A 27,315-nucleotide genomic window follows, 5' to 3' on the forward strand; every position below is an offset into this window, starting at 1 on the left:
GGAGCTCGGAGGGAGTCCGCCATTCGGCGATGGCGCCAACCCGGAAGTCCCCGTGAGAACTACCCCTTAGACCCTCAAAGCAGAATGGATAAAACACTGAACTACTAAAAATACTTTGGATGTTGTGAAACTGCCTTTTGAAGATGCATACTTGAAAGTTAATTCCATTGAAATCAGTGGGAGTTGCTTTGAAATGGGCTTAAATTCTTTAGCTTTGTAGGGTCTGCATTAAGATAAAAGCACGGATTGGGATTGGTTTCCCACAAGTGAAAAGGCTAAAGATGGTGGTTGGATGCCTCCTTGTAACTTTTTAACCTATTTTTATGCCTCCTGCACAAAGCTTTTTGCACTTCTCCTTCAGTAAAAAGGGAAGGGGGTGTACAACATCTAATAATACCTGGCCAAATATCCTCTGAAGTTATAATTGAACTGATTTGAGGTTAGTGTTTGACTACTACAGAAGTCCCTGCAAGCTGGTTGTTTTGTGCATACATGTGATGATGGACGATGCCCTCCAGTTAATGTAAAGTGATAGCTGTGGTGGTATGTCAACAACATTTAAAGCTTAAGTTTGTGTGTGCAGCTATTTACGTCAGCATATTTGGTAATAGCCCTTTTGCATCACGCTAGTTTATAACCTCTGATAATACTAGTGTTGAGTCATGTCAACACATTAGACAAAATTTAGCATCTGCAACTAACAAAATCCCCTCTATCCTCTCCCATGCTTTCCACCATCTAATTCCATTGGATTTATGGGCTATAAATTTAATTATTTAAAAAAAAATTTTTATTAAATTTTCTGTTTTGCAATTTAGACGATTCATTTAAACAACCTTAAAATGTCAGTGACTTCTCTTCTTCTCTTTCCATGGTTCATTTTGCATAACATAAATCCCTGCATATTTTAACTAAACCATTCAGTATTCCATTATTACATCCATCAAAACTTACACTGCTGAATCTATCTTAATGCTAACGAGGAGAGTCAGGACACTGAGATCCAGCACCGAGGGCCTTCTGGCGGTTCCCTCATTGCGAGAAGTGAGGTTACAGGGAACCAGGCAGAGGGCCTTCTCGGTAGTGGCGCCCGCCCTGTGGAACGCCCTCCCTTCAGATGTGAAGGAAATAAGCAGCTATCCTATCTTTAAAAGACATCTGAAGGCAGCCCTGTTTAGGGATGTTTTTAATATTTAATGCTGTATTTTTTTTAACACTTGATTGGGAGCCGCCCAGAGTGGCTGGGGAAACGCAGCCAGCTGTCCGGGGTATAAATAATAAATTATCATCATCATCATCATCATCCCTGGCTGGAGCTGATGAGAGCTGCTGTCCATCAACGCCTGGAAGGCGCCAGGGTTAGCCCAGAAATGGAGAAAGGACAGAGAGCGGCCGGGGCAGAAGTGGATGCTTGTGTTTTCTCCCCAGCAAGCACCAAGGGACTAGTCCTCATCGCGCAGCGCCCGGAGTGGATACCGAGGGCAACCGAGAAGAACCCGGAGAACCAGACGCTGCCTTCCGTGGCTCTCGCGCGTAAAAGCGGGTGGCACCATGGGCTGGGGGCGTCCAAGCTGGGGCCCTCCCTCCTCTTTTCCAGCCTCTGCCTTGTGGAGCACGCAAAAGAATCGGTTGCCCCTCTTTGCGCCGCTGGAAAAATGGGAAGAATAACACGGCGCAGCATGTAAGCCTCCGTGCGCGCAGAGGGCGCGCGAGAGAAGGAAGAGGAAGCGGGAAACAGCCGTCAAAGCCTTCTTCCGCTTCCTGCGAGCGAGAAGGAAAAGCTTCGACGGTGAAGCGTGGCTGCGAGGCCGGGAAAAGGGAAGGGAAGCGTTGCGTATTTGGAGCCGACAGTGATCAAAGTTCGGTGGAATCTTCGCCGCTCCAACGTTCTCTTTCCCACGCTCAACGTTCTCTTTCCCACGCTCAACGTTCCATCGCGCTGCATTCTTTCACCAGCGTTCCGTGTCGTCGTTCAGGATTCGAGTCGCTGATATCTTTTTTTTTTCTAATAAAAACAACTACTTTCGCTTCCGACGCGGCCTTTCCAGCCGCTGGATTATGAGCAGCAGCGAGTCGCCCGACTGTCCGGCGACGTCAGGTAGGATGGTGCAAAGTCTCTGTGACGATGGAGCCAGGTGTCCCGTTCACTTAGGGCGTGTCAGTTTAGGAGCTGAAATTTAATGTTTGCCTATTTATTCAGTGAGGGGGTCTGAAAAACATGTTTTGGGGCATGAGGAATTTAAACCTGTTATTTTTGTGACAGCATTTGGCTTGGTAAGGGTACATTTGATTAAAAAGCAAACGAACTGCACTCGGAATGCCAGAGAATTTTAATTTTGTCTTCTGAAAGTGTCAGGTAATAGAAAATATGTACAATATATAAATAAAAATATGTAATATATAATATAACTGCCAAGTACTTGCCATCATTTTTAAGGCTTTGTATCCACTATTGCACACATTTTATTTACCAGCAAAAACTTAAGTTACATTAATTTAACCAAAGGACCTTTTGAATTCCCTAGTCACGTTATAACTTTTTAGCACCCCTCATTATTGGAATATGGAAGTTGAAAAATTAAACAGGCCCTACCAACTAGTGCATTACTGGTTCTGTGGAAAATACTAATCGGGATTTACTGTGCCAATATGTACCTTAGTTTACTTTGTTAGCATATTGTGCTGTAGGGGCAGATGGAGCTCATCAACCTGGGAAGACAGACCATCTAATTATTATTATTATTATTATTATTATTATTATTATTTATACCCCGCCCTCCCCAGCCAAGGCCAGGCTCAGGGCGGCTAACAAGCAATAATAAAAAGTTGAATGAATACAACTTAAAAATAAGATTAAAATACAACAATTAAAATATTGAAACATTAAAATATTAAAATGCAGCCTCATCACAGGAGGAGAAAGGAAAAAGGAAAAAGAAAGAGGGGGAGGGAATCAAATTGGCTCCAAGCCAAAGGCCAGGCGGAACAGCGCTGTCTTACAGGCCCTGCGGAAAGAAATCAGATCCTGCAGGGCCCTGGTCTCATGAGGCAGAGCGTTCCACCAGGCCGGAGCCAGTGTTGAAAAGGCCCTGGCTCTGGTTGAAGCCAATCTAACTTTCTTAGGGCCCGGGACCACTAGGGTGTTGCTATTTATGGACCTTGAGGCTCTCCGTGGGGCATACCGGGAGAGGCGGTCCCATAGGTACGAGGGTCCTAGGCCGTATAGGGCTTTAAAGGTCAAAACCAGCACCTTAAATCTGACCCTGTACTCCACCAGGAGCCAGTGCAGCTGGAAAAGCTAGGAGAAGGAAAACACTTATCCCAAACCTCCATGGCCTTTTTGGAGAACACAACACAAATCCGGAGTGGATTCCCAAAGATGGTTGGATGGTGCCTTGTATGGCTCCCTCTGGCAACTCCTGCAGCCAAGCTGATTCTGCTTTCCTTTGGACCACATCAGTGAGGCCAAGAGGGGAGTCTTGTTGTCTGGGCAGCCCAGGACCTCCATACACACTACCCAGGCTTGCGCTCCTGGGAAGTCATTTTGGTGGTTTTACTTCATCTCCTTGCCTCTTGAGACAGACAGACAGATGCCAACAATATTGTGCTGATTTTGTCTGTTGGGGAAATCAATAGGACTTTGTTTGGACTGTGCTGCATATATAATTAAGCTGTATTTTTAGATCCACGAGGTATGTAAAATTCCTGCCCTCCCAGGTTGCCTGTTTTTCCCTGTTAATATAAGGCATAATAATAATATTATAATTTATTATTTATACCTCGCCCATCTGGCTGGGTTTCCCCAGCCACTCTGGGCGGCTCCCAACAGAATAATAATAATAATAATAATAATAAAGCAATAAAACATCAGACATTAAAAACTTCCCTAAAGAAGGCTACCTTCAGATGTCTTCTGAAAGTCAGGTAGTTGTTTACTGTATTTCCTTGACATCTGATGGGAGGGTGTTCCACAGGGTGGCCGCCACTACCAAGAAGGCCCTCTGCCTGGTTCCCTGTAATTTCACTTCTCAGCAGTGAGGGAACCAGCAGAAGGCCCTCGCAGCTGGACCTCAGTGTCCGGGCTGAACAATGGGGGTGGAGATGCTCCTTCAGGTATACTGGGCCAAGGCCGTTTGTGGCTTTAAAGGTCAGCACCAACATTCTGAATTGTGTTTGGAAATGTACTGGGAGCTGTGGCATTCATATGGAGCCCCCGGTCATCTCACGGACTTTTGACCCATACACCACTAATCCGCTGCCACCAACCAGGTCCTCCCTGGTAAAATCACTTCAGTCTCAGTCAGCTTTTTAATTAATAAAGAAGAGTGTATTTTATTTCAGACATAAAACAAAACTTTTACAGCATTCCAAACGGTGTTCCTCTTTACTTTCTTAGTCTTATGTTCCTCTCTCTATCTCTGCTACCTCCCCCACACTCAAGGACCAACTGCCCTAACTGTCTCTCTATTACCAACTGCCTTTCCCAACCAGCCAACCCATGAAATCCAACCAACTACCCACCCACAACTCCCAACGAAATCCTCCCAGAACTAGTTTTATAGACCCACTGACTCCACCCCCTGGGTCCTGTCTGTGCAACCTATTTAACTATTTCCCCTCCAGCACTCTCTCATATATGTTAACGTCACAGGAGCCAGTGTAGGTCTTTCAAGACCGGTGTTATATGGTGCCAGCAGCCACTCCTAGTCTGCAGTCTAGCTACCGCATTCTGGATTAATTGTAGTTTCCGGGTCACTTTCAAAGGTAGCCCCACACACATTGCAGTAGTCCAAGCAGGAGATAACCAGAGTGTGCACCATTCTGGCAAGACAATCTGTGGGCAGGTAGGGTCTCAGCCGGCATACCAGATGCTGATTTTGTTTGTTGGAGAAACCAATGGGACTTCGAAGTGTTTGTTCAGATTGTACCACATGTTTCATTAACCTCTGTTTTTAGATCCATGGGCTGTGTAAAATTCCTCCCCTCCCAGGTTGCCTGTTTTATTCCTGTTAATATAAGGCATGCCTAAGACCGTTGTGTTAAGCTGAATTTCAGGCTTTTGCTTATATTGGCTAACCTCTGTTATGGCGTTTGTGTGTTCTCCTTCCTCTCCAGCCGTGGCGTCGTACACTTGCATCACTTGCCGCGTGGCTTTCAAGGATGCTGATGTCCAGCGTGCCCACTACAAGACCGACTGGCACAGGTACAACCTGAAACGGAAAGTCGCTGAGATGCCGCCTGTCACTGCTGAGAACTTCCAGGAGAGGGTTCTGGCGCAGAGAGCCGGGCTGGAGGAGCAGAATAAGGCGACTGCTACCTACTGCACAGCTTGCAGCAAGAGGTTCTCCAACTTCAACGCTTATGAGAACCACCTGAAGTCCAAGAAGCACCTGGAGCTCGAGAAGAAAGCCGTCCAAGCGGTCAGCAAGAAGGTCGAACTCCTGAACGAGAAGAACTTGGAGAAAGGCCTCGCTCAAGAGAACGTCGACAAAGATGCCATGAATGCCGCCATCCAGCAAGCCATCAGAGCCCAGCCCTCCTTGTCTCCAAAGAAGGCTCCCGTCTTGCCTGGCGGTGCTGCTGGGTCTTTGGTTGCTGTGGAAAGCAGCAGAGAGCGTGCGGAAAAAGCTCCCCGGCTGCAGTGGTTTGAGGAACAGGCCAAGAAGCTGGCAAGAGAACAATCGGAGGAAGAAGAGGAGGCTGACGATATGGAAGAAGGTAGAGGGGCAAGGGCAGTTTATTCTGGCATCAGTCTTTTGGGGAGTTTGGATGCTTTAGCACAGGAAAAGCCATCCAGATCTTCTGGACTACAATTCCCATCGTTCCTGGCCATGTTGGCTGAGGCTGATGGGAGGTGGTCAACAACAACATGTGTTTGTGTTGTCTGACCCCTGGTTTATTAGAAAGTCCCATTCATAGGCTTTGTACAGCAGCTACCGTATTTTTCGCTCGATAACACGCACCCGACCATAACACGCACATAGTTTTTAGAGGAGGAAAACAAGAAAAAAAATATTCTAAACGAAACAGTGGGTGTATGATTTTTGTGGTTCATGCTGTGGCCACAGACATGTGATCTGACGGTGAGTTTGGGGTAGCCCAATGCAAAAATCCTGAGGATCCATGTGCATCCATGTTTGTAACCACGTTTTTGCACCACTGCGGCCCTAGGCAACAGTGGGTGCGTGATTTTTTTGGTGCAAACTGTAGCCATGGACATGCTATGTGATCTGATGGTGAATTTGGGGTGACCCAGTGCAAAAATCCTGAGGATCCATGTGGATCTGTGCTTTGTAACCACGTTTTAAGTGGGGAGGGAAGGAAAAGCACTCAAGGGACAAGGAGCACACGTGGGGTGGGTGGAGAAGGATGCTGCTAATAATGCAGAAGAGGGGTATAAGGGGAGAAGGCTCCTCTCCTCTCCCACTTTGCTCCTTTAAAGCAAGCAGGCTCTGCTTCTCTCCCTCACCCCCCCCCCCCCGCTTAGCGAGCTGAAAATCTTTCCTTCTATTTCCAGCAAAGCGGGAGAAGAGCCGCTGAGTGGGGAGGAGAGAGATACAGAGAGCCTGCTTGCTTTAAAGAAGCCAAACGGACAGGAGCCTCTTACACTCATGTAAGCAGCTCCTCTCCTCTCCCGCTTTGCTCCTTTAAAGAAGCAGGCTCTCTGTCACTCTCTCCTCCCCATTCAGCGGCTCTTCTCCCACTTTGCTGTTTCAAAGCGAGCCACGGAGGAGGGAAGCATTCTCTCTGTAACACGCACAGACATTTCCCCTTACTTTCTAGGAGGAAAAAAATGTGTGTTATGGAGTGAAAACTATGGTAGTTCAAATCTGCAGTTTCTATCTAGGCTGAAAATATAGAGGAGATAGGGAGAATTTGGGCTGCTTGAATATTTTTTTTAAAATTATTTTAGCAAAAATTTTATACCACTTGATTGTAAGAAAACCCCAAAGCTGGTTACAAAAATATAGAGCAATAAAATTATTGATAACAATGGTTAAATACAGGTATAGAAAAACATTCCGAAGGATTGTTAGAATTGATAGTAGTTCAAAGGAGGTAAAACGTAATGTAGCTTCTACATATATCAACAGACTTGCCTAAAGAAAAATGTGGGGTTTTTTTGCCAATTATACGGCCTCCGCCCAGTATGCCTGAAAGAGCGTCTCCATCCCCATCGTTCAGCCCAGACACTGAGGTCCAGCTCTGTGGGTCTTCTACTGGTTCCCTCACTACGAGAAGTGAGGTTACAGGGAATTAGGCAGAAGGCCTTCTTGGTAGTGGCACCCGCCCTGTGGAACGCCCTCCCATCAGATGTCAAAGAGAACAACATAGCCCATAGTGGCTGGGGAAATTGTTGTTATTCTTATTATTGATTTTCCAAAAAAATTAACCAACTGTCACCAAATTAATACAAAATTAAAGCCTAAACAAAAAAATTTTTAAGCAGGCACTAAAAAGAAGACAGCACAGTGTTCTTAGGGAGTTTTTTTAGTGTTCGCCTTGAACGCTCAAGCAGCCCAAATGATTTTGGGAGCAATCAAGGGAGTGATAGACCATTCATAATTATGAGATCACTAGCCTGCCGCTTGTATTGAATGGTTAACCTGCATCTTTTGGTCAGCACGAAAAGATTCCTCCTAAGCTTTCACTTTCGTTTGGTTTGAAAGGTTGGGAGGATGTAGACTCAGATGAAGATCTGGAGGTCGAAGAAGGACCGATGGAAGGAATCCCAGATGAGGCCGAAGAGAGTGCGTCTGGGAAGGATCACCCCAGCTCAGACGCGATCCCAGTAACTGACTGCTTATTCTGTTCCCACCATTCAAGCTGTCTCATGAAGAATGTGTCCCACATGACAAAAGTTCACAGTTTCTTTATTCCAGATATAGAATATCTTGTGGATATCAGAGGTCTGATTAAGTACTTGGGTAAGTCTTAAGACATGCCAGCCTCAACTATCTCAAGCTCTCTTGTTGATTTTAAGATGGCATCCTGTGGCATTCATCTCAGTGTTGTTCCTCAGAGTAAAATACATATCATTTGAAACAGGGTGGATTTGATTTAAATCAAATTGATTTAAATCACGATTTAAATCACTAGTCAGTAAGACTTGATTTAAATCATTATTTTTTTTTACAGAAAGACTCATTCTTGCTGGTATAATCTTAATATTTACAACCAGATGAAGGTTTCATTTTTTGAATAATAAATTTTCAGAGTAGTTTTTACAGTTATATCAAAAATTATGGATTTGGTTATACTATTAGAAATACATAGATATTTAGGAAATTATTGTGAGGTGAACTGATACAAGGCTATTATATTTGTGGGGGATGCGGGTGGCGCTGTGATCTAAACCACTGAGCCCCTTGGGCTTGCCGATTGGAAGGTCGGCAGTTCAAATCACAGCGACGGGGTGAGCTCCCGTTGCTCTGTCCCAGCTCCTGCCAACCCAGCAGTTCAAAAGCACGCCAGTGCAAGTAGATAAATAGGTACTGCTGCAGTGGAAAGGTGAACAGCGTTTTCATGCGCTCTGGTTTCCGTCACGATGTCCCGTTGCGCCACAAGCGGTTTAGTCCTGCTGGCCACATAACCCAGAAAGCTGTCTGTGGACAAACACTGGCTCCCTTGGCCTGAAAGCAAGATGAGTACCGCAAACTTAATTCTATTGTAACAAACTTAATTCTACTGTACAAACATAATTCTATTGTCAAACTTAATTCTATTGTGTTTTATGTTCACTTAGTACGGTATGTGAATCTGGTTTGGGACCATAATAAATTTAATGCAGTCATGAGCGCCGCAACCCCATAGTCTCCTTTGACCGGACTTAACCGTCCAGGGGTCCTTTACCCTACCTCTTTACTATTTTATTTGTTTTATTTATTTTTGTATTTACTGTGTAATGTGAAGCAGGTGTGTGGTCTTCCAGATGTTGCTAGACTTAAAACTTCCACGGGGTTAATTGGATTTGGGAGTTCAGCAACACACAGATTTCCCATCCCTGATGTACAGTAGAACAACATTTGGGCTGTGGAATGCTGTGAAGCCACCAAATACGTTGCATTAGCATAAGATGGGAGAGTACAGTGTGTATCTTTCTCCTCATAACCTACAGGAGAGAAGGTTGGCATTGGGAAGATTTGCCTGTGGTGCAATGAGAAGGGGAAATCTTTCTACACGACGGAAGCTGTGCAGGCCCATATGAACGACAAAAGCCACTGCAAGCTCTTCACAGAAGGCGATTCTGCTCTGGAGTTTGCAGACTTCTATGACTTCAGGTGGGAAATGGCAGCGGCCAAATTGAGACACACAGCAAATGAAACGTTTCAGTTTTGGCATTTGCATTGGTCTAGTATTGTGCTGGGACGCGGGTGGTGCTGTGGGTTAAGCCACAGAGCCTAGGACTTGCCGATCAGAAGGTCGGTGGTTCGAATCCCCGCGGCAGGGTGAGCTCCCGTTGCTCGGTCCCTGCTCCTGCCAACCTAGCAGTTTGAAAGCACGTCAAAGTGCAAGTAGATAAATAGGTACCACTCCGACGGGAAGGTAAACAGCGTTTCCGTGCGCTGCTCTGGTTCGCCAGAAGTGGCTTAGTCATACTGGCCACATGACCCAGAAGCTGTACGCCGGCTCCCTCAGCAAATAAAGCAAGATGAGCGCCACAACCCCAGAGTCGGCCATGACTGGACCTAATGGTCAGGGGTCCCTTTACCTTTTCTAGTATTGTGCTGCTCGGGTAACATACACAAGCAAGACTCTCGTGGATGGGCAGAGTAACATTCTACTTCCCTGCTGCTGCTGCTGCTGCTGCTGCTGCTCCCTAACCATGGTTGGATCCTGGCATTGGAAACAAGTCACTTTATTCTGCTCGCTCACAAAGTGTTCACTCACTGGAGCTTTGTGGGGCTGTTGTTAATGTGGAAGCAGCCGCCTTCTCACTTGAGTGCTGACATGTCTGTTAGCCTCTTGAAAACCAGTGGCTTCCCCAAAAATCCATTTGACCTTTCAGAAGTCTGTTTGGCTACAAGCTTGCTTATACAGTGTTACCTCGGGTTACATACGCTTCAGGTTACAGACTCTGCTAACCCAGAAATAGTGCTTCAGGTTAAGAACTTTGCTTCAGGATGAGAACAGAAATCGTGCTCCGACGGCGCAGCAGGAGGCCCTATTAGCTAAAGTGGTGCTTCAGGTTAAGAACAGTTTCAGGTTAAGTACAGACCTCCGGAACGAATTAAGTAATTAACCCGAGATACCACTGTATGCTCACGTGAAGCCCAGACATTTTATTTCACAAGAATTTCTGCAGCAGTGGGACAAACGCTTGCTAGAGATTTTGTTGAACAAGCAGGGGTACTGGATAGCTTCAAACCTTTGGTGTAGGCAGCGGAGGGGAAATGTACATCGGAAACATGTTAAGAGGTAGTCAGTTAATCTGAGCCCATGGGATAGGGCTGGTTTTATACATTTTGGACAAATGATTTCCTGCGCTAGCCTATAAAGGTGTACCAGCTGATGGACCAAGAAATACGGGGCACAATCTACCAGAAATCACTTTTGCATAAGCCCTTTTGAATCTAGAACAGAACTTCAAAGCAGGTTGTGCTGGTAATACTACATTTTCCCTTCAGCAGGCTGCTCTAATGCAGTGTTTTATTTTGTAAAATGTATAGACTGCTTTTCACCAAAATATTTACTATAAGGTGGCCAACATACGTTATGAGTTGGTGTTCAGTGTTCAAATCATATTTTGGCTTAACTTCATGTTATTACAGTATGCCATTAGGCCATTTATTAAGATGGTATACTAAGCCAGGATTTGATCATCTGAATACAACCACTGTTTCCACCTTGCCACTGGTACTTGGTCTCCAGCGATAACCTTTTAGCTTAAAACCTACATTCTGTTAAGTTATTGTTCTATAGCCCCATCATATGGATACAGCGTGTTCTTTTACAGCAGACGAGAATAATAGTATAGCCCTGTTTGTTTGTTTGTTTGTTTGTTTGTTTGTTTGTTTGTTTGTTGTATCAAAATATATGCAGCTGTATCATAAATATATATCACAGCAGTTTACAACAACATAAAAACCAAAAACAAGCAGTAACATCATAAAACGTTAAAAGCAAGTTCAAAGCAAAAAGAGCTTTAAAACAGGCATCCGTAGACCATTGTGGGTGACAGTCAGCTGGGACTGTACCATTTTAGGTTAAGGTGAGGGATTTCATTCTTGCTTATCCCCATAGAAACAATGCAGACTCCTTGCATGTAGAAAACTAGTGCATCACAGTGAGAGCTATGCTAGAACCTTTCTCCCTGGTATAAGTACAGGAGTTCTTCTATTCCTTTTTAATTTTTTCAAAGGGGAGCATTGATATATGCAGTCCTCTAGCTCTCATCTAAAACCTCCACGTTTCCTGATTTTCCTGTGTTTGGCGCCTTCCTGTTTTCCTGGTCCTGGTACAGTTATACTACTTGACAGTTGTGAATGAGAAGATCAGCTTTGGGTGTGTTGAGAGATTTCAGAAGCCAAGTCTCATTCGAACGCTATTCCAGAACCTTGCAGTGGCTTTGTTGTCACAGTTCTGGAGAATATGTAGCCGTTTGTGGCATATTACTCAAAAGAGACTTTCACCTCCTCCTCAGAAGTTTTAACGGGTAACCTGTGTACATCACTGGTTGGTAGCTGGTCTTGAGATTGAGCTGTTAAGCATGCAGTCCTTACTGAGGGAAATAACGCAGGATCTTGCTATTTCTCTTTCATAGGAGCACTTATCCTGACTATCAGGAAGGAGATGGTGCAGAGATGTCTGAAGAACTGCCACCAGAGAAGAGTCTGGATTATGATGATGATTCAATGGAGCTGATTTTACCTTCAGGTAAGTGTATTCTTGAAATATGCCAGGATCGTCCCAAGTGCTCACGTTACAGATTCATTAACAATTAGTGCAAGTCAGGCTGGGTGCTTCACCCAGCTGCTTTCCAAATGACTTGCCTTGAAGGTGAGCTGTCCCTGCCTTTCCCCAGAATATTTAATAATAATACTAATTTTTTTATTTATACCCCAACCATCTGGCTGGGTTTCCCTAGCTACTCTGGGCGGCTTACAGCATATCCAAAAACAAAAAACATCAAGCATTAAAAACCTCCCAATACAGGGCTGCCTTCAGATGTCTTCTAAAAGTTGTGTAATTTTTTTATCTCCTGGACATCTGAAGGGAGGGTGTTCCACAGGGCAGGTGCCACTACCGAGAAGGCCCTCTGCCTGGTTTCCTGTAACTTCGCTTCTCATAGTGAGGGAACCAGCAGAAGACCCTCTGAGGAGGATCTCAGTGTCTGGGCTGAACAATGGGGGTGGAGACGCTCTTTCAGGTATACTGCGCTGAAGCCGTTTAGGACTTTAAAGGTCAGCACCAACACTTTGAATAGTGCTCAGAAACATACTGGGAGCCAGTGAAGACCCTTTATGAGTAGTGTTATATGGTTCCAGCGACCACTCCCAGTCACCAGTCTGGCTGCCGCATTCTGGATTAGCTGTAGTTTCCAGGTCACCTTCAAAGGTAGCCCCACGTAGAGCGCATTGCAGTAGTCCAAGCGGGAGATAACCAGAGCATACACCACTCTGGCAAGAGAGTCTGCGGACAGGTAGGGTCTCAGCCTGCATACCAGATGGAGCTGGTAGACAGCTGCCCTGGACACAGAATTGACCTGCGCCTCCATGGACAAAATGACTCCCAGGCTGCGCACCTGGACCTTCAGGGGCACAGTTACCCTATTCAGGACCAGGGAGTCCCCCACACCCACCCGCCCCCTGTCCCCCAAAAAACAGTACTTCTGTCTTGTCAGGATTCAACCTCAGTCTGTTAGCCATCATCCATCTGCCAGCCGCCTCCAGGCACTCACACAGGACCTTCACTGCCCCCACTGGTTCTGATCTGAAGGAGAGGTAGAGCTGGGTATCATCTGCATACTGGTGGACACCCAGCTTTTGTACTGATGCTATGACTGCGGTGTGAGCATGCCTCTGTCCAGGAACCAGCATCCGTTGGCAGATTTTGACCCCCTGAAGCAAGTTCCTTGCTCCATCAGTTGTTGATCCACTGATGGTTGTGTTGATGTGCGTGAAGAAGTCGAGTCTGTTGCAGTGGGATTAGTCAACAAGAACTTTGTGGGGCAGGGCTGTTGAGGGCCTTTGTATCTTATCCATCCCTAAGAGAAGAGTCTTAAAGAAAAAAGACCTCAGCCCAGTGTGTGCCATGTTATTGCATCTCTGCCTGTGCTCTTGCACTCTGATCTTATAAGGCATACTCAGAAGAAAGTTGCGTTGACTTCAGTGTGGCAGCATTCATAGTGAGCACACTGAACGTTGTAGACTTAACGTGCAATGTTCCAGTCAAGGTCTGAAGGCACAAGCTATACAGCAGCCTTGGGAAGCCTTAACTTCGCTGCCTTAAGTTCCATGTTGAAAGAAAAGTGGTATGTAATTGTACTAATCATGAATAAACGGTTTCTTCCATTACTTTCAATGGAGCTAATACATGGGGACAAGTCCTGTCAAGCCCATTTGGTTGACTTGCAGTAGCAATCGCCTTGCAAAATTTCCAGGCTTCCGTAAGCTTGCTGGTCATTTTAGTATGTGTGTCTTTAATATTACGCTGCCTGAGAAATGGGGAAATCACTTCCCAGCTTTAAAAATCTCACAAGAGAGGCCTGCAGGCGTATGACAACGCAGTTCTGCTGTGACCCCGGCAGGTCTAGCCTTGAGATCCACATTTATGTCACTCTGAAGGAAGTATGTGCTTTAAATGGGAGAGCAAAACAAAGAATTTGATTTAAACCAGCAAAGTGGAGTGTGAGGTCTCAGGATTCTGCCCCTGTTAGAGTTCTCTTTGACTGATTAAAATCCTTATGGGGACAGGAAAGTTCTTTTTTATAAAAAGAGAATAATAATAATAATATAATAAATTTTATTTATATCCCGCCCTCCCCAGCCGAAGCCGGGCTCAGGGCGGCTAACAACAATAAAACAGTACAAAAGTACAGCACAAACAACACTCTAAAATCATTCATTATAAAATTAATTAAGAAAAGAAAATCGGTGGTAACATATGATAAAGGTGGGCTGCAAATGAAATGAAATGCTCTCTTTCAGAGCCTTTTGAGTGATTTCTAGCACATTATAGTGCAGCGTCATCACATACTGTTGGAAGTGTTGCTGATGGCAGTGCTAAAAGAGAACACTGTGATTTGTATGTTCATTATCAACACACTTTTGTACAGGTGATGCCTAGCTCAGTTGATGATTTATTCCTGAAAATAGAGGTGTGCAGTGTAGAAAATTTGACCCTCAAGCTTTTAAACCATGGGTAAGCAAACTAAGGCTTGGGGGCTGGATCTGGCCCAATCGCCTTCTAAATCTGGCCTGTGGATGGTCCAGGAATCAGCGTGTTTTTACATGAGTAGAATGTGTCCTTTTATTTAAAATGCATCTCTGGGTTATTTGTGGGGCATAGGAATTCATTCATTCCCCCCCCCCAAAAAAATATAGACTGGCCCCCCACAAGGTCTGAGGGACAGTGGACTGGCCCCCTGCTGAAAAACTTTGCTGACCCCAAATTTAAACTGTTGATGTAAATATTTAAACATGTAAGCCACTAGATGGCACTTTCGGGATTCTAGCATTCCGGTTCCTGGACTCTGCTTGTTTACTAGAGATTGTTCCCATGACAAACGTTGTTCGAAGTGGTCAACACATTCACATGGGTGTGGAATACGATACTTTCTATTCCAGTATATCAGACTTGGGTCGCAGTGTGCATGTAGGGAACACATCCAGTTTGTCATGAGGACAGTACAGTGGTACCTCGGATTACATACGCTTCAGGTTACAGACTCCGCTAACCCAGAAATAGTACCTCGGGTTAAGAACTTTGCTTCAGGATGAGAACAGAAATTGTGCTCTGGCAGCACGGTGGCAGCGGGAGGCCCTATTAGCTAAAGTGCTGCTTCAGGTTAAGAACAGTTTCAGGTTAAGAACGGACCTCCGGAACGAATTAAGTACTTAACCCGAGGTACCACTGTATTACAACATAGCCACCTGCCCTCTTTTCAAGAGAGACACACTGGAAGTCTCTGATTGTTCAAAGCTCCCTTCTTCTTGTTTCAGCCAGTTAGTTCTTTGTGTTCTTTCACCTCCCCAGATACACAGACACACATATCCATGATGATCTTGTGCTCTTTTTGCTTTGGGGTAGCTCTGAACTATATGCTCTGTTAAGAATAATTTGCCAGGGGAGAATTTTGACCAAGCATTACTGTTGAGGGCTATGTTTCTAATGCTGTGGCCGATTCAGCGAATACAGTTTTAGTTCTTGCAAGGCGTTAGCTCTTAATTTTGCTGCTAGGGTTTTACAAAAATGATAACTAGTAAACAGAGCAACATGAAGAAGTGGCATTGAAAATACATTAGAGCACAGGGTGGATTTGATTTAAATCAAATTGATTTAAATCATTTTTTTACAGAAAGATTCATTCTTGCTGGTGTAATCTTAATAATTACAACCAGATGAAGGTTTCATTTTTGGAAGAATATTTTTTTTGCAGTTGTATCAAAAATTACTGATTTGGTTATACTATTAGAAATACATAGACCGATGATCATGGAATTTTTGTGAGGTTTAGTAAGTTAGCTGTTTATATTTGGACAACTTTTCTGCTGTACTTTATTGGAAGGAGAAAAATAATCATTTCGTTAATAATAATTTAAACAGTTTATTTAACTAAAATAATAACATTATAGCAAATGGATCCATGTTTGTTAACTGATGTGGTTAAACATTTTTTAAAATAAAAACCCCCACTTAGACTGAGTTTTAGCACACATGAAATTCTTTTTTCCTGATGACTAGCCTTTGGACTATAAAGTAACTTAAATAGAAAACTATCTTTAGAAATATTTTTCCTCCAAAATATTTTTTTAAAAAAACCAATTTAAATAAAACAAATCCAATTTAATTTTTAAAAAATCCCTTTTTTAAAAAAAAATCATTGATTTTTATCCACCCTGATAGAGCATCACTTAACCAAAACTGAAGAGAAGAAAAGCCTAAGAGAGAGGGAGAGAGTCTTGATTAGCCATTTCCCCTATTTGTTCCATGTAGTCTGCTATGGCAGTACGTAAAGAAAGGGGGCGCTGTGGGTTAAACCACAGAGCCTAGGACTTGCCGATCAGAAGGTCGGCGGTTCGAATCCCCGCAACGGGGTGAGCTCCCGTTGCTCGGTCCCTGCTCCTGCCAACCTAGCAGTTTGAAAGCACGTCAAAGTGCAAGTAGATAAATAGGTACCGCTCCAGCGGGAAGGTAAATGGCATTTCCGTGCGCTGCTCTGGTTTGCCAGAAGCGGCCTAGTCATGCTGGCCACATGACCTGGAAGCTGTACGCCGGCTCCCTCGGCCAGTAAAGCGAGATGAGCGCCGCAACCCCAGAGTCAGCCACGACTGGACCTGATGGTCAGGGGTCCCTTGACCTTTACCTAGTCTGCTATGGCAGTACGTAAAGAAAGGGGTGTTCAACTCCCCACCCTCAAATGTGTGAAATCCTTAGTGAAGTTCTGAAGAGCCATCGCAACTCACTGCAATGGGATGAAATTCTGAAGTTCCCAGAATGAAGTGAGAACCACATTCTTAGCATTGTTGGAAACTGTTTTGGGAACAAGGGGGGGGGTCACGTTATCCCAGTGGAAATCTGTCGGGGGCTGCATTCCAATAGTGGGTGAGGCCACACGCAATCATTAAACACACACACAGCTGTTTCCTATGGAAATAGAGGCATATATTTAATTTTTAGTAACTGCCCTTGAGCTTCGCTGTCCATTTTCTCTGTGGATAGTTTTTTCCAAGCTGTGTAAAAGGGTGTTGAGACTTTTTTTCTAAAAATCTATGCTGCCTACGCAGAAAGCGAAAGACTTTGCAAATCCCGCAGAAGAATGCAGATTATAAGCAGAACTGCAAGCTCTGTCTAATATTTTACAATTGTTTATGTGCTGTAAGGTGCCCAGAGTGTCTGGGAAAACCCAGCCAGATGAGTGGGGTATAAATAATAAAAAATATTATTATTATTACTACTACTAAACATTTGTATCCTAAAACTTTCATGCAGGCATGCAGCTACAAAATACATGGATAATGTTTTGCATATTTGCAAGGAGTACAAGTCTGTCTCTCCCTGCTCAGACATTTCCCTCTCTACCATGATATTCTCGCAGCAGAACCGTTTGCAGAGGAAGGAGCTGCAATTGCATGCTTTACACATCATCAAAAACCCGTTTTACCTTCTTCATGCTAAACAGCCGGTGGCTGGATTGCAGGTCCCCCCCCCCCCCCAATCCCTGATTTAAGGAAATAAAAGATAGGTCTTTCTGTGGAATTGGGTGTTTTCTATACACCCATAGTTTGTTGGTGCTAGAGATGTTCAGGTTTGCCTTGTGCCTAAGTAAGTATTATAGACAACCAGGGTCTGCCGTATCCCATGTTGAGTTCTTCTTACCTGGATTTTACAGTGGTACCTCAGTTTTCAAATGTCTCTGTTGACGAATGTTTCAGTTTTCAAACGCCGTAAACCCTGAAGTAAAAGCTTAACTTTCTGAACAAGCCTCGGAAGTTGAACATGCCACATGGCTTCCATATTGAGGCTTCCATATTGAGTTTTCGAACGTTTCGGAACCCGGAACGGTCTTCCGGAATGGATTACGTTCAAAAACTGAAGTACCACTGTACATCGTTTAGTCTTGTTTGGTATAGTAAGCTGCCCCTTGCAGATCTTGCAAATTGGAAAGGTATGAAAGAAATCTCTACATGTTCTTTACATAATATGTTATTTACAGTTACTTCTACCCTAAATGGCATTGTCTACCCTCCCTTATGGCAGTGGTTCCCAGTTAGCTAAGTACTATGGACTCCCTGTTTTTCAGAAGCCAAGCCATGGACCCACTACTTTTGAAAACGTTGATATCTCTATGGTAGTTTTTGTTATGTAAATGGTTTCACGGATCCCCACTTCCTTATGGGATTCTGAGTTTCATGGTGTGGCTAATGATATCCCCACTTTACAGTTTACCTTTGTTTTAAAAGCTACTCTGTTGCTTTAATATTCACATTTCCTTCTTACAAAGGTGCCCGGATCGGTCACCGTTCATTGATGAGATACTATAAGCAGCGGTTTGGTTCCTCAAGAGCTGTGGCTGTTTCTAAAAATAAACATGCTGTGGGCAGAGTATTGCAGCAATATAAAGCTCTGGGATGGACAAGCAGCACAGGTAAGCAAACAACATTAGGGTGTTATATCCATACAGTTACTAGCCATTGTCCTTGAGAGGCATCTCTTTCAGCCATAAGAAGGGACATTTTCCTGGAAGTCGCCAATTATAGTAGCTGCCTGCTATTCTGAACTAGTTGGTATACCTTTTAGAAGAGCTGGTGTCTCTTAATTCCATGTGTGTAGCATCTGTCTAGAGCTTTTTTCAAAGAGGGCCAGATTTGATGAAGTGAACATGTGTGAGGGCCATAGCTGTCAACTTACAGATTTGAAAATAAGGGACCAGCAGCCTCGAAAATAAGGGATCAGCAGCCATAATAAGGGATTTTCCAAGCACAGGTATGTTCAACTTCTGAGCCCCTCCAAGCCAAAGGCAGAAAGCCCAGCCAGCAGCCAAACAAAGCCTCAAGCGGTGGTTCCCACAGCGCAGCAACCCGGCAAAGGGGATGCAGCAAGGAAAGCCACCGTCGCCTCTCCGCTGAGAAGCGCTGAGCAAAGTCGAGTCCCCAGGCAACGCGGCCGATTTGATCGGCACAAGGCATGCAAGCTCCACCCCCCAAGTCATTCTTAGACTCCTTATTGGGTGAGGAACGCAGCCAAGCAACACAGTTGGAGCCTCCCTCCTCCCTGGCCGGCAGGGAGGGAGGGAGAGGAGCTGCTTCCTTTGGAACCCAGGAAATTTAAGGGACATCATTAATAAGGGACAGCAGCGGGACACAGCGCTGGGATAAGGGACTTTCCCGCCAAATAAGGGACGGTTGACAGCTATGGTGAGGGCCAACCAAAGATATTGAACTTTTTTTAGGATTGAAGTTGTTGAGCTTTTGGTGGGATTTTACCCCAGGAAATAAACTGCTATACAATTTTACCCCAAAGTTGTTGAGGATTAAAGTTTTACCCCAGGAAATTGACTGCCCTCGAAACAGACTTTGGACATGCCTGGGCTAGGCATTCTGTTACTTCCCTCTGCATCCAGTTGTGTTTGTGTGTGTGTGTGTGTGTGTGTGTGTGTGTATGTATATGTATGCATCTATTTATTCTTTGGGAATTTTTAGAGGTTTCTGGATAACTGCTTTTAGAAACAGAATGCTGGGCTAGATTTAACTGGTTGCCAAATTTAGGCATGCTTCCTGGGCCCAAATTCAACACATCTCCCAACATCAACTGCATTTTATGTAGGAAACCGCTAGACCTGTGCAGACATCATTGTAGGACTGGGTGCTTCTATTCATCGTAAAAGTTGCTTTGCCTTCAGGTTGAGTGTTGAATGTTGGAAGGTGCAGTTGGATGGCACTGTGGTTTAAACCACTGAGCCCCTTGGGTTTGCCGATCAGAAGGTCAGCGGTTCGACTCCCCATGACGGAGTGAGCTCCCATTGCTCTGTTCCGGCTCCTGGCAAGCTAGCACTTTGAAAGCACGCCAGTGCAAGTAGATAAATGGGTACTGCTGCGGCAGAAAGGTAAACAGTGTACAGTGGTGCCTCGCAAGACGAAAAGAATCCGTTCCGCGAGTCTCTTCGTCTTGTGGGTTTTTTCGTCTTGCGAAGCAAGCCCATTAGCGGTTTAGCGGATTAGCACTACAGTATTAGCGACTTAGCGGGCTTAACGGATCAGCTGATAAGCGGCTTAGCGATCAGCTGTTAAGCGGCTTAAGGATCAGCTGATAAGCGGCTTAACGGTCAGTTGATAAGCGGCTTAGCGGCTTGGGAAAAAGGGGGGGGGAAAGGAAAAAAACCCCGCAGGAACTCGCAAGACATTTTCGTCTTGCGAAGCAAGCACATAGGAAATTCGTTTTGCGAAGCACCTCCAAAACGGAAAACCCTTTCGTCTAGCGGGTTTTCCGTCTTGCGAGGCATTCGTCTTGCGGGGCACCACTGTATCTGTGCACTCTAACTTCCGCCACAGTGTCCCGTTGCACCAGAAGCGGTTTAGTCATGCTGGCCACATGACCCGAAAAGCTGTCTGCCTGAAAGCAAGATGAGCACCGCAACCCCATAGTCGCCTTTGACTGGACTTAACCGTCCAGGGATCTTTACCTTTTACCTTGAATGTTGGTTCTTTCTCCATAACTTCAGGAGCAGCACTGGCTCGTGAGCGTGACATGCAGTACCTTCAGAGGATGAAGGCCAAGTGGATGCTGAAGACCAGCATGCAGAATAACGCTACAAAGCAGATGCACTTCCGCGCGCAAGTCAGGTTCTGAAAGTGCCCAGCGATAAGCATGACTAGCCTGAGCTTGCCTCGTTCTTTCTGCAGTACTGTGGAAGGAAGATCCAGTCGCAGAGAAGTGTGGTACTGCCTGCTGCTATTTCAGCATGTTTCCCAAGGAGATCTCAGCTTGGTGTAACTGGCTGTCAGACTTCAAATCAATAAAGCCTATGCATAAGAAAGCATGTTTTGCTGGTTATTTGCAGTACAGTCATACCTCATGTTACGTTCTTTCAGGTTACGTCCTGCGGCAACCCGAAAGTACTGAAAAGGGTTACTTCTGGGTTTTGCTGCTCGTGCATGCGCAGAAGCGTGAAATGATGTCATGCACAGAAGCGGCAAGTCACAACCTGCACGTGTGCAGATGCACCAGTGCAGGTTGTGCTCTTTTCATGTTGCAAACGGGCCTCCAGAACGGATCCCGTTCACAACCAGAGGTACCACTGTATCGGCTCTCAGGTATCTATGCTGTGCAGCTGAGTTGCATTTCAGACACTTGAAAGATTTGCTGAGGAAGCATCAGACACTTTGAACAATGCTGTTAGGTGAGAGGTCAGTATTATCCACGTATTGCAGGGAGCAGCTGCTCAGAGAGAGGAGTTTGCTTGAGAGGCTTTTGCAGCAGATGAGAACTTAGAACCAGGGGCTTTCTAACCCATGCCCGGGCCAAAATGCTGTACGGTGGAACCTCGGGTTATGTACCGTCCTCCTTATGAATGCTTCGGGTAACGAGTTCCGCTAACCCAGAAGTAGATGCCCCTAGTTGTGAACTTTGCCTCAGGATGCGAGCGGAAGTCGTGTGCCGGCGGCATGGCCGCAGAAGGAGGCCCCATTAGCGAAAGCACGACTCATGTTAAGAATGGTTTCAGCTTAAGAATGGACCTCTGGAACAAATTAAGTTTGTAACCCGAGGTACCACTGTACCAGTTCTCCTTCTGTTTCTGAACACTAGGGAACAGTGAGCCGGAACTTGATAATTCACAGAAAAGAGACTACGTTGATAGGTAGGGAAGCAGGCCGTTGCAAAAGAGGCCTTGCCAAAGTGTGTGGGGATGAGAGACTTTTGAGTAGATTAACCGGCAAATAGTTTCCGTGATTTCCACAGAAGCCTTGCCTCCAAATTCTGAGCCTTTAACACTTCAGTCCAAATCCTTGACTTTGTATTAAATCCCACAAATTCCAGTGGGGTGTAGGGACTTCCTAACCAGTTTTAAGACTGCATTGTGAGAGGTTGCAATGACCACTTTCAGCAGTGATTAATCTGTTACTGGCAGCCGCCTGGAAGTTGCTTTTCTGTGGCGATGCTTTTATATTTGTGGATGGCATGGAGACGAACTGGTGACATGCTTCAATTAAATTGAAACCAGGGGTATACAGGTGTCTTACTCTGCCTTGAATCCCCCTTCTACCAGGTTTGTTTTGGTGGGGTTTTTTGGTCAGTAAATATATGACAAAATGCAACGTCAGCCTTCCCCAACATGGTGCCTTCCAGATGTTTTGGACTACAATGCCCCTTGGTCTAAGCCAGCACAGCTGGCTACAGACTCACTTCCATGAAGGGGAGGCATGCAACAAGCGTTTCCTTTCTACCATTGTTTGCAGTCTTGCACCATGTTTCCCTAATGCTTTGCAGGAGAGCACAAACAGGCTTTTAAGAAAGCACAAATACGGTTAAGTAGGAGGAACCCTTTTGTTGTTTAGTCATTTAGTTGTGTCCGACTCTTCGTGACCCCATGGACCAGAGCATGCCAGGCACTTCTGTCTTCCACTGCCTCCCGCAGTTTGGTCAAACTCATGCTGGTAGCTTCAGGAACACTGTCCAACCATCTCGTCCTCTGTCGTCCCCTTCTCCTTGTGCCCTCCATCTTTCCCAACATCAGGGTCTTTTCCAGGGAGTCTTCTCATGAGGTGGCCAAAGTATTGGAGCCTCAGCTTCAGGATCTGTCCTTCCAGTGAGCACTCAGGGCTGATTTCCTTCAGAATGGATAGGTTTGATCTTCTTGCAGTCCATGGGACTCTCAAGAGTCTCCTACAGCACCATAATTCAAAAGCATCAATTCTTCGGCGATCAGCCTTCTGTATGGTCCAGCTCTCACTTCCATACATCAGTACTGGGAAAACCATAGCTTTGATATATGCAAACTTACCTGGCTCCGTTTGTAAATCTTCTAGCTCTACCCAGGCTCAGGAAACACACTGCAATGCTTTTGAGCATCACTCGGGAGGAATATTTTTCAAGAGATAACCAGTCTGACTCCATCACAAGTGGCCTTTCTCACAGAAACGTCGTGGTGCATACAATTAACATTCATCACACTCGAGTGGGCATCTCAAGGGAATAAAAACAAGGAGAATGCAAATCAGTATCACAAAAAACTGCCTGACCTCTGAGCTTATAATGCCTACTTCATCATCTTAGCCTGAGAGCTTTAGTCTTCATATTCATTTGCAATAGAGCTCTGCCCCACCACAGTTGCAAGAGCATAGACAGCTAGTTTCCTATGTAAAATAAGTTCAACAGATAGCGTCAGCAGATAATCCACTGCCAACTCATTTCTGCCTCTCCTCGCCTGTTTCCAGATCTGGAATAACAGAAATGAGAAGGTCTTGAAAAGCATCTTAAGGGTCAAGGTTGTTCATATGTTAACTTACAAGTTCACCATATTCCTCCTAATTCCCCTACCTTGTGTGGAAACTTCAGAGTGGTTCTTTATTGAAAATGCCACAGATAGTTAAAGGTCAAAGGCCTGGTTATAGTAGGGTTGCCATATTTTGAAGAGCAAGAAAGAAGACACATTTGCTGAGTTCTAATTTTAAGTGGATAGGGACGCGGGTGACGCTGTGGTTTAAACCACAGTGCCTAGGACTTGCTGAGCAGAAGGTCGGCAGTTCGAATCCCTGTGACGGGGTGAGCTCCCGTTGCTCAGTCCCTGCTCCTGCCCACCTAGCAGTTCGAAAGCACGTCAAAGTGCAAGTAGATAAATAGGTACCGCTCCGGCAGGAAGGTAAATGGCGTTTCCGTGTGTTGCTCTGGTTCACCAGAAGCGGCTTAGTCATGCTGGCCACATGACCCTGAAGCTGTACGCTGGCTCCCTCAGCCAGTAAAGTGAGGTGAGCGCCGCAACCCCAGAGTCGTCCACGACTGGACCTTATGGTCAGGGGTCCCTTTACCTTTACCTTTTACTTTTAACTAGGGATCTCTTTGATGGCTCTGATTTTACATACCCATTAAAAAGAGGAAGTATCCTGGAAAGAGGACATATGGCAACCTTAGAGGAAGGTTTTTGCCTGATGCCCAATGATGTGTAATGAAGGGGCAGAAAAGGCCCATTCTTGTGTTGCCACCCTTCGGATCACTTGTGGAGGAGGCACACAAAGAAAGACCTCAGAGTGGTGATTGAAGGGTTTGCGTTGGTTCATATGGGGAGAGACATCATGGTCCTGAGCCGTTTAAGGCTTTGTAAGTAAAAACCAGCGCTTTGAATAGATATCCTTTTGCAGGAATGGCATTTGTCCTCTACTGCTTCAGCATTAAAATCTAGGAAACTGAATTATTTTATTCTGCAGCAGTTTACGGACTGAACAATGTTCAAGAGCTGTTCAGCCCATGATCTTAAAAATGCTGTCTATAAGGAAACTGGCTGGGTTATCTCTCCTTGCTTCTAGGTTTCTACCGTCCACAAAAAACAGTGTGTAATAACAGCAGCTCACACAATGAGTGTTGTCAGTGAGTCAGCAATTTATTCCTCTTGCTAGAGCTGGCCAGTTCTTGCTCTCGGCTTACGTTTTCAAGGATTGTTTCTCGCTGACTTCCAAGAGCCTCGGCAGGCTCTATTGAAAAAAGGTGAAAATCCAACAAGACTAACCATAAAAAGGCTTTCTATAGTCACACATGCATAAAACGTGCTAGAATATTTCCACAACATATGTAAAGATGGAATCTGGTGGGCATAGTCTAAAGATATTACTTACCAGGAAAGTCTGTAAATAGACCATTTCCCCCTCTCATCACTTAAGCTTGGAGCCTGATGTTTACCTCGTCATAGAGACCAGCACTTCAGAAAGCCAAAATACACATGGGATGGCTGCAAGAATAACAAGAGTTTCCCCTTCACATACTTGAATCAGCCCCAGTTTGTGGAATGTGTAGTGCCAGCCAGTTAAGTCTAAAACAGGATGTCGCATGAGAGCCAGTGGGTAGGAATTTGAGACTTCCTCCTTGAAACACTTTGGCAATCCTGAGACTGGGGGAATGCAGATTTGCACCAGCAGCTGGAATAGTATCTATGGATACGTAAGGGCAGATTCTGTTTACAACAATATCACGCAACTGTAAAAGTGCTGCTACTTTCAACTTTACCAAAGATACACAAGAGAGGGAGTGAGAGATCACCAAACTGTAGCTGCCAGGCCCCAGATCAGAGCTGAAAGTTTGGGGCTGACCTCCTCTAGATTGTCTTCTGAAGCCTCATACACAATGCATACTTCTCCTGAATAATAATAATAATAATAATAATAATAATAATTGTTAAGTCGTGGGTTGACATAGCAGCCGGCACAGCGATTTCTTCAAGTAGCTCTTTATTATGGCAAGCTGGAACAGAACTGACTGCGAACAGCTCAGCCGGCCTGTATTTATAGGCAGCCGGCTATCAACATTGTAACCACAACAGCCCAGAGTTCCCGCCAAAAATAACTGGCGCGGACCTGAGTGAAAACTATCTACAGACCTGAGTGAAAACTATATACAGTATCCCCCTTTCTCCCTCTTTACCTTGAGCCCAGCCTCCTGGAACCTGGTCAGCACGGCACGGAGGCGCTCAAACAGCTGCTGGTGTGAGTCTGCAGACACCAAGACGTCATCAAAATATGGTACCACGCCTGGAAGCCCTTGCAGGAGACGCTCCATAAGGCTTTGGAAGATGCCAGGAGCCACACTCACCCCGAACTGCAACCGGCGGCAACGGAATGCCCCCCGGTGGGTGACGATCGTCTGGGCTTCAGCAGTGGCATCATCGACTGGCAGTTGTTGATAGGCTTGGGCAAGGTCCAGCTTAGCGAAGACCTTACCCTCACCCAGGGAATGCAGCAGGTGTTGGACAACAGGAACCGGATAAGCGTGCTGCTGAAGTGCCTTGTTGATCGTGCACTTGTAGTCAGCGCAGATTCTCACCGACCCATCTGGCTTGACAGGCGTGACGATGGGGGTTTCCCACTTTGCGTGGTCAACCGGCTCCAAAACTCCTTGGGCGATCAGTTTGTCCAGTTGTTCGTCCACCTTAGCCTTGAGAGCAAAGGGAACCCGGCGTGGCTTTAGCTTGATGGGGGCGACTTGTGGATCAAGGCTAAAGGAGATGGGCGTACCTGTATATTGGCCCAAGGTGCCGTCAAAAACCTCGGCAAAGTCTTTGACCAGACCCTCAGTCTCTGCGTTAGAGATGCAGTTGATGCCGGTGACTTCCAGGCCGAGGGCATCAAACCAGTCTAGCCCTAGGAGGCTTGGCCGCTGACCTTCGACCACCACCAACCGGAGCAGGCCCAAAAAATCCTTGAAGGCGATCCGGAACCGGCCAACGCCTACCACGGGAATGTCGTTTCCCTGGTAGTCTCTCAGGTGTACGCGGTGAGAGTCGAGTTGCCTTTTGGACACTCTGGGTACCAGTCTTTTGATGGTGCTCCATGACACGATGGACAGGGCAGACCCGGTGTCGATCTCCATGTCACATGGAGCTCCTTCAATGAGCACCGTGACGTTCAGCTTGCGTCGCGTAGGCGAGTCGGTTTGGCCAATCGTGGTTCCAGACGGGCAGTGGCAGTTGGTGAGAGCGAAACAACTTTCCTTGGCAGACTGGAGTGAAGACTTGGACTTGCGAGTCGATGAAGGGGGGGTGTCAGACGGAGCCGATCGGCAGACCTTAGCGATGTGGCCCCTTCTGGAACACTTCCTACAGATGGCGTCTCTGAATCGACACTGGGCACGGGAATGGTTGCCTCCGCAGCCAGCACATTCCGGTTGGCCCTTGGACTTCAGTTGGAACTTCCTGCGCTCCCGCTTTGTCTGGTGCACGTCATCGTCTTCACTGGAGGATGCCTCCTCACTGCTGGCCTCTTCATGATGCACCGGAACTGGCTCCCTAGCAAGACGCGGGCTGCTGGACTTGCGGATCTCCTGGGCGGAGCGTTCAGCAGCTTCTGAGGCCACAGCCTCCTCAATGGCTTTCTGTAGCGTGAGGTCTGGCTTGGCTAGGAGGCGCCGTTGCAGATGGATGTCCCGGACCCCGCAGACGATTCGATCCATCAGGGCATCGTCTAAGTCTCGGAACTCACAGTGCATTGCAGCCTGTCGCAGGGCGGTGGTGTAGTTGTTGATTGACTCCCCCTCTGCCTGGTTCCGGTGGTAGAACGCATGGCGGGCAGCAATCTTGGACGGCTTTGGTGCGTAGTGGTTGCGGAGCTTCTCTTGGATCGTGTCCCATGGTGTTGCCTGGACTGCTTCAGGCGCAACCAACGCTCGGGCCGTCTCAAACACCTCAGGCCCACAGAGGCTGAGGAATAGGCCCCGCTTCCGATCCTGTGATACTGCTGTCAGCTCGTTGGCTTGGAGGTAGCAATCGAACCGAGCGAGGTAGGAGTCCCATGATTCAGAGGCTGGCGCAAACGGCGGTAGAGGCACAAGTGAAGCCATGATTCCGATGCCGGCGTGAAGGGCGATGGATGGAACACAGTGCTCTAGCCAGAACAGTCAGCTCTGAATTGGTTCTGCCCAATGATTTTGCTCAGTGATTTCGCTCTGTGATTC

At 46.0% G+C, this 27,315-nt stretch overlaps 1 protein-coding gene across 3 annotated transcripts; it reads left to right on the top strand.

Moving 5' to 3' along the window:
- Window positions 1-1,386: 1,386 nt before the first annotated feature.
- Window positions 1,387-20,698, top strand: ZNF622 (zinc finger protein 622). Of its 3 annotated transcripts, none has more exons than XM_081014884.1 (7): window positions 1,387-2,098; window positions 5,116-5,718; window positions 7,671-7,928; window positions 9,119-9,281; window positions 11,765-11,877; window positions 18,167-18,310; window positions 20,384-20,698. In XM_081014884.1, the coding sequence occupies exons 1-7, from the start codon at window positions 2,059-2,061 to the stop codon at window positions 20,509-20,511; spliced, it is 1,449 nt and encodes a 482-aa protein (XP_080871010.1). In that variant the 5' UTR covers window positions 1,387-2,058; the 3' UTR covers window positions 20,512-20,698. The 3 variants fall into 3 exon arrangements, with proteins under 3 accessions (XP_080871010.1, XP_080871012.1, XP_080871011.1); XM_081014886.1 differs by lacking the exon at window positions 1,387-2,098 and adding an exon at window positions 2,231-2,356; XM_081014885.1 differs by lacking the exon at window positions 1,387-2,098 and adding an exon at window positions 4,369-4,844.
- Window positions 20,699-27,315: the final 6,617 nt, after the last annotated feature.

Source organism: Podarcis pityusensis, assembly GCF_964106645.2.
Source record: "Podarcis pityusensis genome assembly, chromosome: 7".
Lineage (NCBI taxonomy): Eukaryota > Metazoa > Chordata > Lepidosauria > Squamata > Lacertidae > Podarcis > Podarcis pityusensis.

Coding starts and splice junctions, on each gene's coding strand:
- ZNF622 (XM_081014884.1), top strand. CDS start 2,059: ATGAGCAGCAGCGAGTCGCCCGACTGTCCGGCGACGTCAG. Junction 5,719..7,670: donor GGCTGACGATATGGAAGAAG/GTAGAGGGGCAA, acceptor TTGGTTTGAAAG/GTTGGGAGGATGTAGACTCA. Junction 7,929..9,118: donor AGGTCTGATTAAGTACTTGG/GTAAGTCTTAAG, acceptor CATAACCTACAG/GAGAGAAGGTTGGCATTGGG.